General features: G+C 44.1%; 1 protein-coding gene across 14 annotated transcripts in view; it reads left to right on the top strand.

Moving 5' to 3' along the window:
• The first annotated feature begins 174 nt into the window (after window positions 1-174).
• LOC309445339 (ankyrin repeat and KH domain-containing protein 1-like) overlaps window positions 175-13,873 on the top strand; it is a 115,185-nt gene continuing 101,486 nt past the window's right edge. For 12 of the 14 annotated variants that reach the window (XM_082064004.1, XM_082064003.1, XM_082064012.1 and 9 more), the window contains exon 1: window positions 175-557. In XM_082064004.1, the coding sequence (XP_081920130.1) occupies window positions 282-557 (276 nt within the window). In that variant the 5' untranslated portion in view covers window positions 175-281. The remainder of the gene's footprint in view (window positions 558-13,873) is intronic. The other 2 variants (XM_082064010.1, XM_082064002.1) reach the window with 1 other exon arrangement.

Raw genomic sequence — 13,873 nt, 5'->3', positions numbered from 1 at the left:
AGGCTGAGGGAACGGGGCGGGGCGGCGGGCTCTAACCGCCTCGGCGTGCGCTCTCAGGGCAGCATGCTGGGAGTGCGTGACGCGCCCGAAGTGGCGGGCGTCGCGCCCAATAGCACGCTGCCTTCTGCCGAGCGCGTCCAATGGGCGCGGCCGGAGCGGCGGGTGGGCGGTGCGGCGCCCGCGGCCGGGTAGGGTGTGAGAAGTTAGTGGCGCTGCTGCGGTGCCGTGAGGGGTCGGAGACGGCTGGGCTGTGTGAGCGGCGGCGGCCCCGGATCAGCGCGATGCTCACGGACGGCACCGCCGCTCCCATCGGCGACGAGGAGATCGACTCGGTCGCTCCCCGCGCGCCGCCCGCCGCCGAGCCGCCCGCCGCGGCCGGGCCCTCCCCACTGGGCTTGCGGGCCGTGCGCCTCTTCGGGGAGGCCGGGCCCGGAGGGCCGGGAGGCCCCGGCGCGCCCGCGGCCGGTGAGGCCGCCCTCGACTTCAAGCTGGCGGCCGCCGTGCTGCGGAGCGGGGGCGGCGGCGGCTCCGCCAGCGACGAGGACGAGGTGTCCGAGGTGAGCGATCCCGCCGGCGGGCCCGGCCCTCCCCTCCCCTCCGCCGCTTCCTGACAGGCCCGCAGGCGGCCGGGGCTGGCGCTCGCCGTCCCGCTCGCCACGCCGGGCCTGCCGCCGCCAGCCGGGCGCTCGGCGCCGCCCTGACCGGGCGCGGGGGTCGCGGGCCGCGCCGCACGGCCCTCGCTTCCCCCCCCACCCCGAGCCGGCCCGGGCCTCCCCGCCGCCATGGGCGTGAGCGGCCGCACCGGAGCCGCGGGGGCGGGGTCCCGGCGGCCCCTCACGGGCAGGTCGGCGCAGGGCCTTCTGCTGAGGCTGGGGAGGAGGGAGGGAGGGGGTCTCGGCACCGCCGCGCCGCCCGGCCGGCCCCGCAGAGAGGGGGCTGGGCGCCCGGCCTGCACCCTCCTGGGACGGCCGGGCCCTCTGCTCCTCTGCTCGCCGCTGCCTCTGCGTGTGGAGGGCGGGGGAAGATGTCTCCGTGCTGCTGCCTCCTGACCTCTAGCAGTGGTTTCCACTTGGAACCAGGTTTGGAGGGGGAGGTGACATCCTCCACCCAGCGGAGAACAAAGTAAAGCCTCCGGTACTGGTGCCGTGCTCTTGGGAGGAAGGGTATGGGCATCCTAGACTCTGCTAAATTCCTGAGATATACGTATACACGCACACACACATATTTATGCAATAGAAATATTTCTTATCCAACAAAATGGTAGACTGTAATGGAGGTGTCTTCCTTTGATCTTCCAAACCTGTGAAGGGTTTTAAGGGAAGGTGTGGGGGAGGGACTGGAGCCTTATCCCAAACCACATGGAGCATTGTTGGGCCTGTAAACTTGCATCTCATAATGCTCTATGTAGCACAGGGAGAGAAGATAAATTATGGCTTTTATCTATTGCTACTGCCCGCTTATCCTACACCAAAAGGTGAAACTTATTTCCTTAGTTACTCCTTTTAGAAAGAAGAATTGAGATCACAACTACTATTGAAGTCCCTATGTAGTCTTAGTGGAAAGCAGGGGAAGGTGTTGCAGGTCCAGTATTTTGTACTTCTGCAGGAGGAGAAAGATGGTAGCCAAGGCAATACATGCCATTTTTTCTTTGAGGGCCAGAAGCAGGCACTTTGGTATGTGTCCACATTTATTCTGAAGAAATGGAAGAAGCGGAGCCTGCATTCATCCTCCCGTGTCTAAATTTTTTGCCTTGCATTAATGATGATCTTTTGCCCAGCCCTCTTGAAACCCAAATGGACAGGTCTTATCTGAATAAAGTCATTAAGCTGATGCCAACACACATTTGCACTTTGCTTGTGACCACCTAACCTAAGTTAAAAATTTCTTTAACAGCAGGTCATTTAACTAAACTAAAAGTCTAATGATCAGGTAGATGAACACTTGTGGATGGACATTCCTTGTGTGATTGGTATCCTGAACATATGATAATATGGGATTATGTGTTCAAATACGTACCTGTTCTGGGAAGCTGGAAGACCTGCTGTAGGTAGAATAGTACACAAGTAATTTACGAGTTTCCACTCTCTAGGCTGTCTTTTATGTCACATTTTAATGTATCTCTGAAGATACAGAGCAGTAGTTACAGAACCTGGAAAATGATGGGAAATGGGCTGTATCAGAGTGTTTGTGGCTATTTACAGAATGAACAGAGTTCTGCTTATCCCTTTTGAACTCACCCCATTATTTAAATTAGGTGAAGATTGAACAGCTAAGGTGTTTACTATTGGTCTTTTGACCAATAGCAAGTATTAAGAAAGCCAGCCTATTATAAATGGGTCTGGGAGGTTGGCATTGAGGTCAAAAATATAAAGGTTCACCAACAGCTTCTAAAGTAAAATTACTCATTTGAAAAACTTAGGAAAAGCTTTATTATTTCAAATATGTAATAAATAAGTTGGAATTAAAACACTTGGAGATTTCCAGAACACATATAGAGGAGTGGGGCTAATCTCAAAGCTGAAATTACCTGGGTTGTTCTGTCTTGCGTTTCTGGTTGTGGGATTAACCTGGGGAAGAGGCATGGGTGGGAAGGATCACCCTGCAAGGCTACAGGGTATGGCTGGGAGGGCCAAGAGGCTTGCCCCTCTCAATTTTTTTCTTCTGTATGTATGAGAACTAAAGCAGCACCTGTTGCCAGTGTGTGGTGTGTGATTTTTTTTTTTTTTTTTTATTTCTTCTTTACCAAAGGAAAAAAAAACTCCTGGGATGGAACATTGCAATTTTTGAACAGCACTGTTTGGACTCTTGTCTTGTGCCATGAGTCACTGATTTGGGTGTATGCCTTCAGCTATTACCAGTGAGTGGAACTAGTGAGAACTAAAACAGAGAATTAAAATAAATAAAATGAGTGCTTGCCATGCTGCCCTGATCTGTATTCTTTTCTCTACTTTTGAAGCCATAAAAATAATGGTACAACATTCTGTAGGCTCTGCTGTGTGTCTGCAGTGTTATTTAGGTTTTGTATCCTTGTATTAGTCTTAAGTTTAATATGCTAAAATAATCACATTAGTCAAAATGGTATATTAGGTAGAAAAGAAAAACATAGGGAAGTGCAGGACAAAGAGTGTAATGAAGGGTTTATATAGAGAATGAAAAGAGCAATGCATTTTAGCGTAACTTTTTCGAAAATATATTGCATTTCTTACATCAGAACTTCAAGTTCTTTACAGTGGGAGTACTGTCCCCATTTTACAGGTGAAGACAGAGCATGCCGCATTTATCCTGCCTTGCAGAACTTGGAGAAAAATCAAAGCTTTCTGGTTTCCTAGCTCACTGCCTGGTTATGGTAGTCACCAGGCTGCTGGTTGGGAAACCAGTGACTGAAATGAACACTGTATAAATCAGTTGTATCAGGTCTGCAAGGTGAAATTTAAATGCAAGTGTATGGAATATTTTCTAGAATTACCAGTTAAAATGATCACATGCAAATAGAAATAATAGCAAGCTGAAGCACGCCTTTGGGCATGGAAGGACGAGGCCAGGAGGCTTTGTGCTGTTTGGGTGTTAAAGAGGGGTAAGCCGTGGTTCTTGCGGCTGTTCAGAGAGACTTCTGTCAGTGGCTGCAGTCTGAGGGACGAGCTGGTTTTGACCTCGGTGTAAATAGTTGCCTGGTTCCCTTCTAAGGTTGATCAGGGTTCGGACACAGCCTGCAGCTTGTTTAGAGTGAGATTTTGGTGTAATTTTAAGTATATTACTACGACTTCTTGTGAATTTTGCCGGCACTTGAAACAGTGCCAAAGGCATGAGTATTAAACAGCCTCCTCCATGCTAGTTGTGAAGCCTGTAGGTCAAGGTGAAGGTGAGCTGGCAGGGCGGTGATTAATAGTGCACGTATGTGAAGTCCCTAGGGTCCTTGGTGGTTGAGGGTTTCTGGCCATAGAGCACACAAGTTCATATCAAAAACCGTCATGGCAGAAAACTGGGCTGTAGAAATAAAGAGTTGAAGGCAGTGATAAATATGGCAGTGTTAGTGCTTGCAGGATTCTGCGGTTTGCTGATCTGTTGTAAATCAAGTAGGAGAAACCAGCTGTGCTTACAAAAGTACCAGAGGATCAGTTCAGTAAGTGGGTTTTGGTGGCAAGCGTATAAATGGAGGAATTCTCTTGTGTTCTGTAATTCAGGGGTTTGGAGGCCTTCAGTGGCAACTGGAGCTCACCCACCCCATGGCCACAGAGTCAACTCAGCTCTTGGCTTCCCTTTCCCAAGCAGGCTGCCTGCCTCCACCAGCTTGCCTTACTTAAGCTTGTACCTATTGCATAAGCCTCTGGGGATATTTACATAAAGCATAATTAAAAATCAAGATATAACCTACATCCTACTATGAGTAGAATTAAGTTGAATGGCGTACACTCTAGATCAGTTCAGCACTAGGAGGTTTTGTCTGGGGTTTAATCCCCTGCCAAATCCAAGGTCTTTTAATTTTTAAACTGTGTTTTGAATTCAGAGTAAATACTTAGTTTGTTTTAAATTGGCAATGTCATCTATTAAAGTCATTGGTGTGTCAGTGAACCTTAACGTGACACTGCTTCCTAAATGGTGGACACAATATATCTTTGAATTCTGATGTTAATTTGATGCTTACACATTTTAGTTTCCTGTATTATATTTGAAATTATGTAAATAGCAGCATTTTCTCGGCCATAAGAATAGAAATTCAAAAAGTTGATGCAAATTAAAGTATATAATATTAGGCAGAAATGCCTTTTCTCTGGAAAAAAATAAGTTTCAGTTTAGCAGTTGATGTTTTTCTTATTTTGACTGGCACTTTTAAAGTTGAGGAAGTACAAGGTGGAAAATTTTATTCAAGAATTATTCACTGCTTAGCAGACATCAAGGGATGATGGGTTCAGGTTTCCAGAAGCATTGCAATGATGCTTAAGGATGCAGAGAGCTCGTTAGTAGGGTGTTCCTTCATGCCCGGCCTGATTAGGCATCTAATTCTTGGGAAAATCTTGGTAGGTATTTCAGTAACTTTGAAAACCTGGCCTCTGGTAGCCATAAACAGTCTGTCTACTTATGGTTAATACTCACTATTCAATAGCACTTAAAATGAACTGATTTCTGAAGGTTCTTGCAGAACTCTGGTTTCCCTTCAGTGCAACTTGACCCAGTTGAGTACATGACCTAAAATAATTGTCAGCAACCGTTTTCTAATGATAGGTGTAGAAAGTAAAGATGTGAAACACTACTATATAATTATATAAATATGCAGTGCAACCCCTTGGTAAACAGAGGTTTACCAAATTTAGCAGAACATCTATATTTAGTTACAAATTTGCACGTAGGTTTCGCTAGTCAAATAGTTAACAATCTGGCAAGGGTTCATTTGGGCATTAACACAAGGCAAGATTGCAGCTGGAGAATCACGAGTTCTTGTGTTCTGATTTAACTTGGGGCTCCCCAGCTGCTCCCCAGTGGGCCTGGCATTGGGATGCTCTCCTCCCACCTTCCCTCAGCCTGGAGGATCCTGAAACACAGCGGTGGGGACAGCTGGATGATGCTCTTGCCACGTGGTCCTGTGCTTGGAGCTCAAACCATCCCTGTGACATTCGCTTCAAAGAAGTTGTGCTGGTTTGACTGAAAATGGGTATTAGAAACCTCTCTTTTTTTTTTTTTTTTTTTTTTTTTTCCATAGCTAACATGCTCATTATTTGGACTTAGTTTAGGAACAAGAAGATAACACCCCAGCACAGAGTTAATGTTTTTAATTGCTCTGGTCTGAGTGCTCTGCCCATAGGTGTGAGGCAGCGAAGAAGCTTGACTGCCATCCAGACTGATCAATGAGAGTATTCCAGCCCATTAGCATCATGCTAATTATTTAAGGAGAGTTGGGCTCTCTGGGACACTCTCTTCTGCTCTTCTCTCTCTTGGGCGCTTTCTCTTGCATGCATTTGTTTTTTTTCCTTTGCTCTTTTTGTCAGAGCCGGGGGAGTTCGGTTCGGGACGTTTAGTTTGTCTTTTTGCCATTTTGCAGAGGCCTCTGAGCCTTTCTGCCTTTTTCCTCCCTTTTCTCTCTCTGGGATCAGCTGTGGGACCAGATGCTGTTTCCTGGAACTGGCTGCTCAGCATGTTCATGAGGAATTGCGTTGAGTATCTTTTATTTCTATTTTATATATCTATTTACTAGTAGTGTATTAGTATTTTGTTATTTTATTAAACTGTGTTTATCTCAATCCAAGTTTCTCCCTTCCCTTTTGATTCTCTCCCCTATTGGAGTGGCTGAGTGAGCAGCTGTTGTGGTTGCATTGCCAGCTCAGGTTAAACCATGACAGAGGGGTAGATGTGGATGGAAGGGGAACATTCTTCCCTGCTCACATGTGGCCTGGCCTTTAAAACTGAAAGCAGCAACATTACTGAACTGGAGTTGAAGGAGTTCAACACTGGTGTTTAGACCCTGCAGGTGAGGAGGCTGCATAGTTTTGATCTTAGTAGGTCATTTTGAGTTCTTGTAAAATCTATGAAGATACCTTAGAAGTATTAAGCTGTTGTTGGGGGGGTAAAAATGAGTTTTGGGTTTAAAACTGAGCCAGGTCTGACTTATATGGAAAAATGAACCTTTCTTGGATTTGTTTCCAACTTAATGAAGCAAGAAAAATAACTTCTGTATCTTGTTTGAGGACTATTTGAAGAACTCAGTGTACAAGTTCAGCTCTGGAACCTCAGTCTTCAGTAGGATGGTTTCATTTTCCTTCTGTGGATACTTCCTTTCCTAATAGCAGTCAGTGTACACCATGCAAGTAACTGGTATAAAGCTTATCTCCCTAATGGGAATGTCCACATGAGGAATGGAATACTGTAAGTAAAACTTCAGCAATCAGTAATTTGTTCAAGTATTTTTGTAAGTTTAGGAAGTTTTTGAACAGTACCTGGCCTCAGGGGTTATCTTAAGCAGAAACTTTCTCACTGATACTTCATATGACCTTGATCTTCTTTGATAAACTGAAGATTAGTTTAACTTTCGAATGATACAAATACTGTTTTTTGTAGCAACCTTGTTACTGTATTAGGTGTTACAAAACCATACTACCTTCTGCATAAGAGGGAAAAAATGGATACAGGTGAATTAATACTTGGATTGAAGTGTTTGTTTAGTTAGGATAATAAGCTATTCTGAGCTCTAACCTTTTGGTATACCTTGTTAATAGATCGTTTCTGTATTGTTTTTTTTCCTAACAACTAGCTCTCCTTGTTTCTTATGAAGGTGCAGAGGTTTCATTTTGCGTATTTTTAGAGGAAAGCTGAGCAAGTGAAATTTATGGAAATACATCAGATCAGAGGATAATGTCTTCCTTTTACTCTTGCAACTCATTACTTAAGAATATTTTCTTAGGTAACCTTGATTAGTTGGAAGTATTACAAAGTACTAGAAATTTTTCTCAATTTTTGCAGGATGGTGCATCTTCTCTTCAAATGCATATAGAAAACACTTTTTGCCATAAAACAGAAATAAAAGAATTGGTCCTGTGCTGGATCTTGTTGCTTCTTAGTTGCTCTTCATGGGATGAGAACACTTAGTAATTTTTGCCTTTTGCTTTTAAGAGGGAGTCATGTGATGTTTTTTCCCAAACTTCTTTTCATCTCTAGCTCTTCCAAAGCATCCCAGAATCTGAAGGAAGAGTGTCCTAGACTGAGAGGGGTTGCTCATGGTTGAATTACTGTATTGTGTTAGTCAGAATGCTGGTGGTGAGAAGGGACACGTGTGGCTGGCTCTTCTGACCAGGGGAGGGTTTAAAAGTTCCCTAACTGCATGGCCATCCTGCAGGAAAAAAATGATTCCCTGTTGATCAAGTTAGAAAATGGATGTTTTACTGGCTGATGAACAGTGGGCCAACTGGAAAGTGCCTCTCTGGTTGTTTTAATGTTTCATGGGCATTAAGTTTCATGTAGGTTCGTAAGTTATTCTCATTTGTGTTCAGCAAAACATAGAGATTACTAGTTGATTTAAGATTTTCTTCTAGGAAGATGCCTAACCGTGTTGAACTCTTCCCTTTCCAAAATCATGAATAAAGCTAATGGTGTCATGTGATGGGTAGGGTAGTAAATCAGTCATATTGCACATCAAGGGAAAAAGAGGAGATCAGCTCAGGGCTGAATGATCTACTTCCGAGCCTTGTTTCTCAATTGTGGTGGCTTCAGAGCATCACCTTTTAGGAGTGCGTGTTCATCTACAGTGTGACAAGGTAGCCTGGGGAAGACGGAGGCTATGGAGAAGATGCTTAGCAGTTAGGATTTGTTAAACTCAATACCTTATGTAAATGTACATATGTTATGTTGCGGTTTAACCCAAGCTAGCAATACAACCACGATAGCTGCTCGCTCACTCCACTCCCTTCTCCCTCCCCAAACAGGAGAGAATCGGAAAGTGAGAAACTTGGATTGAGATGAAAAGAGTTCAATAAAATAACAAAATACTAATACACTACTAGTAAATATATACATAAAATAGAAATAGAATATAAAAGATGCTCAATGCAATTCCTCACAAACTCCGTTCACACGCAGCAGCCGGTCCCAGGAAGCAGCTCCTGGTCTCAACAGCCGATCCCAGAGAGAGAAAAGAGGAAAAAAAAATCAGGCCTAGAGGCCTCTGCAAAACGGGAGGATGGCAAAGGCTGATCTAAAGAAAGTGTCCAACAGAACTCCCCTGAACAGGTCTCTGAGAGCAAAGAGAATGCAAGAGAGGGACCAGAACGTCCTGACTCTCCTTAAATAATTAGCATGATGCTAATGGGCTGGAATACTCTCATTGATCAGTCTGGATGGCAGTCAAGCTCTGCCCCCCTTCTCACACCTGTGGGCAGAGCACTCAGACCAGAGCAATTAAAAGCAGTAACTCTGTGCTGGGATGTTATCATCTCTTGTTCTCAAACTAAGTCCAAATAATGAGCATGTTAGCTATGAAAAAAAAGGTTTATAAATGCATGAAGAAAATTAACAATCTGTGGCATGGAGGAGTAGTCCCATAAGCATTAATTCTGATTTATTGTTTTATCTGCATGTTTCAAATGCTAGCCGTAATTTTGAAAATTGACTCTAGTGACTTGGGGTGCCGGGCCTGAGATCCTTTGGGGCTGGACTGAGCAGGTGTCAGGCCCCTCTCAGGGCTGCTTGTCTTGCCCTTTGTTTTAGTCACCTTAGTGCCAAGATCAGTTTGAGTGTGTGCTAACACATGGAGAAGATACAGCACAGGTTTATACATGATTGTCAGGCTTCTGGACCACACTTTCCTTGTCTCCAGTGACAAAGCATAAAGTTGTGTCTGTCTTTATTTACATTGTATCTATAGCAGCATTTGCAAGATGAATCTTTGTTTTGGAATGAATTTATTGCAGCCTGGATCCTATAGCTGCCTGTTTCATTATCTGATAATTGCTTAATATCTATATTGGAATAAAGGCTGTCCTTTAGATAATCCTGCCTCAAGTTAGCCAACTTCCTATTGTAATTGGAGCTAAATAGATTTGCACCCCTCCTCTCACCCACCCTTCCTATCTAATTTACTGCCTACAAAACTGTTGTAGATTGCCAAGCTGAGACAGCGCGCAGGTACTAACAGCTCTGCATAAAAGTGGGGGCTGTGGGCTTTGTAGCCCAGCAGGGAGCTGAGCTGATCTAAGAAGATGATGTTCCAGCTCATCAGACCCCTTTGTAAGGCCATGAAATTCAGAAAGTGGTAGAAAATTATTTGACACCCCTCCATCCCACCCACCTGAGTTTTATCCTTTTGTGTTAAATCAACTGATGGAAGTGTCTGATAACTGCCTGATTGATGACAAGATGAGTGGTGACTGGAAATGGTGCTTCAGACACTTCATGCTTTCTCCGTTGAGGTGGCAATGTCCCCAAGCATCCTGTGGCTCCCTTGGCTTCCAAGGGTAATTTGTAATCACAAGATCCATTGGGCCGGCACTGGAAGATGATGTCTTGGCAATACACAGATCTTAGCAGCTTCAGTCTTCTTGGGCTGAAACTTCTTTTTAATTAAATAAGCTGTCTTTGGAAATTACAGTTCAAGCCTAACAGAGTGGTGGGTATGGTCTTATGTCTTTATTTATACCTGAGTTGTTATTTACATTGATTATATTGTGTTCCAATATACTAACTGTGAAGAAGAACTCAGAAGTGTTTTTCTTTCTCTAGCTTTGGTGTGGCAAGAAAGGGTAGTGTACTGAGGTGTCACTGAAAGGTTTTGTGAAAATACCAGCATTTGTATGTGTTGTTTCTTCTTCTGTTATGCCATTGAAACTGAAATAGTAATGCCAGAAGGATCCCTGAAGTAGGTACAGAAAGGTTTGCCTGGCTTGGCTGGGTTGGGGTGGGGACAGGACAGTGTTGAAAAGTACATAGAATAATAGAATCATTTCAGTTGGAAGAGACCCTCAGGATCATCGAGTCCAACCATAAGCTAACTGTCACTAAACCATCTCACCTGTACACCTTTTAAACACCTCCAGGGATGGTGACTCTTAAGGTAAAGCAAAGCAAGGCCTTCGGCCACTATCGAGAGGCTACACCAGGGTGTAGTGGTGCACTTGTCACAGGAAGCTCCTGAGAGTGCCATGTCAGTGACAAAGTCCTTTACTTTCTCATCGGAATAATTATTTTTAATAGCTTTAAAACTGACATTCTTCAGACATGGAGTTTGAAGTGGCTTGGTTCTAAATTTGAAATACAAACTAATTTTCAGTCTTGACTTAGTGTCATGGTATCTGACATCCTCTCGGCATTCCCTGAAACTTTCAGAGCAGGATTACAAGTAGTAATCAGATATTGGCCTCCAGTGTAATAAAGGACATGGCAGCATCAACTGTCAGAGGTTGGGTTTATCAGACAAAACCACAATATCTTCCTAGCGTGTCCCTAATGCAGTGTTACACATCTTGTTAATTATGGAATGAAAATAGTTTAAACGTAGATGATCTATTTCAAGTCCATTAGCATGAACTTTCGGTCTGATATACAGGCCTATATTAGCCTTAAGGAAGCCAAAGTCCCTCTGCATATGTTCACATGTATTTAGACATAAGTTGAAATTGAGTGGTTACAGAAAAACATAGGCAGGGTTACCTAACACAAAAGCAAAAATCAGGTAGTTGTTTATTTGCATAATAAAGATGAGTTCAGGAGTCCCAGACGAGGGTTCAGGTCCTCATTTGTAGACACAAGAAGCATTGTAGTGGTGTTACCCCAGAAAAGTGTCACAGCTTGGGGTTATGTGGAAAATGAAAGTTCAAGAAAGTGGCCTAATAGCAGCTCTCTTTTTTCCTATCAACACTTTTTGTAGAGATAGGCTTCCCAGAAATACTAGTGTGGTATAAATGGAAGGACAATGTGGAATGGATGAGCCATCTCTGGCTGCCCCTGCCTGCAGTAGGGGAGGAGGGAAAGGTGCTGTTTGTGAGCAGGTCCAGGCTATTCTGGCAAAAGTACTTTTTTTGCAGCAATGCAATGTAGGAAAGATCAGTTTAGACTTAATATTAGAAATATGTTTCAAATTCTGTATGTCACTGCCCATCTTGCAAGAATTGGTAGTGTTAGTTGTGATGTTAATGCTTGCAAAGTTGCCTTTACATACCCCTGACCTGAGATAAACTCAATCATGCATTAACATACAAATACTGATTTAGTTCAGTCCAAATAGCTCTGAATGTAGCTGCTATGGAGGGAGGAACCAGTGGTGTAACTGGATCTGCAGAGCTGCGAGGCTGCTGCAGTCCTTGGCAGAACTTCAGGAAAGCTCCATCGTTACTGTGGATGAGCGTGAAACACGACGATGTAGTGAAGTGTGCTGATGTTTAGCGCCCTGTCCTCAGGTCCCACGCAGCTAGCAGCTTTTTGGGGATTTTTATTGGGAATTATTCCTAGTTGTGATTGTTTCGGCAGTTAGAATAGTGTCTTGGATCCATGTGTTCCTAATGAGCCTTACCAGCTTATTAACTGCCCAAAGCAGCTCACAAAATAATCCAAAAATAGCTCGGTGACTGGTTACTCTATCACTTTGCTGCAGATCTGATTAAGATAGAGCGGAGTACCTAAATTTTGCAACATGAGCAGTGTATTAAGTCTTCCAGGAATGCTAACGTGAAATATATTTGTGTGGGGTTTTTTTTTAACAAAGTTTATTTTTTATTTATAAATTAACATTTGTTTGATATGTTTGGAGTAGTTCGACTTGTTAAAAATCCTTCTTATTAATATTTTAATATGTGATCATCGCAGGTCACTTCCATTCACAAAAGACATCTGGTTGATGGGGTAATTTCTTACTTTGCTATTGGTGATAAGGTATCCAGCTGTTCATCCTCTCGCGCCGTCTCTTAGTGTGTAAGAAACTGCATCAATTTATGGAAATGTCAGATGTTCTGATTTGAAAATGCATTGAAACTTGTTCTGGGAGACTGGCAATGGTACAGCTATTTTAACATATTGCATAGGGATTTTCAGTATTTTCACACTCAAGTTATATTTGTGTTGTGGGTATGTTATTGAGTTCCTACTAAAAATCCAAACAAACTAAAATTTGATGCTGAACATGCACAGAAATAATGAAAGCAGCTGCCTTTTCTTGCTGTGATAGAAAACTAAGATGAAAACACTGTATTTGAAGCGAGATTTTTGTGTGAGACTTTAAATGTGTGAGGTCTCGGGAAGTACAGTTGCAAACCTAAAGAAGAGCTGAAAGGCAGTGGTGAAAAGAGCAGATTGCACCAGCACTACCCAGCTTGTAGCCTTAGAAAAAGCTGTATCTGCAATTTGCTTTAATAAGTAGTGTTTGCATCATGAATGTTAAAAAGAGAGCCTTGTTTTAGAGACTCGTGAAAGCAAGTTATACCTCCTGTTGTTGGGGGGAGAGATAGAAGTTCCTCCCAAATTGATAGAGTATCTGTGAATGGTGAACTGACGCTGATTTAGGTTCAAGAGCAGGTTGCAGGTGATGTCCTATAAATATGTACCAGTGCGGTTGGGGTGGCAGCAGTCCAGGAGAAAATGGTCCATGTCTTAATTCCTTGTATATACAATTACATATAATGAATAGTCGCTCATGCACAGGGTGGGATTTTCTACCAGTCAACAGATCACACAAACATTGTTGCACTAGGAATGATATTTCTAGCATATTGGTGAGACAAAGTGCCTTATGTAGTCTTGGGGCGGGCGGGGGGGGAATGAAAAACCCTGAAGTTCTCCTGTAGATAGCAGTGATTTTTTTCCAGAAGGCAGTTTTGTGTCTGAGCTTAAGCCAGCAGGGAGTCTTTAAGCTGGCTAGATGGACCTGACCTGCAATTTGAGTTCTGCACAGAAGAATCATAGAATTGTAGAATAGTTTGGGTTGAAGGGACGTTCCCAGTTTCCCCAGTGGCACCCCTGCCATGAGCCGGGACATCTCCACCAGCTCAGGTTGCTCAGAGCCCCGTCCAGCCTGGCCTGGGATGTCTCCAGGGACGGTTCATCCACCACCTCTCTGGGCAACTTCTTCCAGTATTTTACAACCCTCATTGTAGAAAATTTCTTCCTCATGTCTGGCCTGTATCTCCCTTACTTTTCTTTAAAACTATCACCCTTTTTCCTATCGCAGCAGGCCCTGCTAAGAAGTCTGTCCCCATCTTTCTTATAGGCCACTTTTAAGTACAGAAAGACCACAATAAGGTCTCCCCGGAGCTTCTCTTCTCCAGCTGAACACCCCAGCTCTCTCAGCCTGTCCTCCCAGCAGAGCTGGTCCAGCCTTGGATCATTCCTGTGGCTCCTCTGGCCCCTCTCCAGTAGGTCCATGTGTGTCCCGTGCCGGGGACTCAGAGCTGGACCAGCACTGCAG

Source organism: Streptopelia decaocto (assembly GCF_964273445.1).
Source record: "Streptopelia decaocto genome assembly, chromosome: 12".
NCBI classification, from domain to species: Eukaryota; Metazoa; Chordata; class Aves; order Columbiformes; family Columbidae; genus Streptopelia; species Streptopelia decaocto.
Note: the sequence above shows the minus strand (reverse complement) of the source record. Positions and strands in the feature narration are given on the sequence as shown.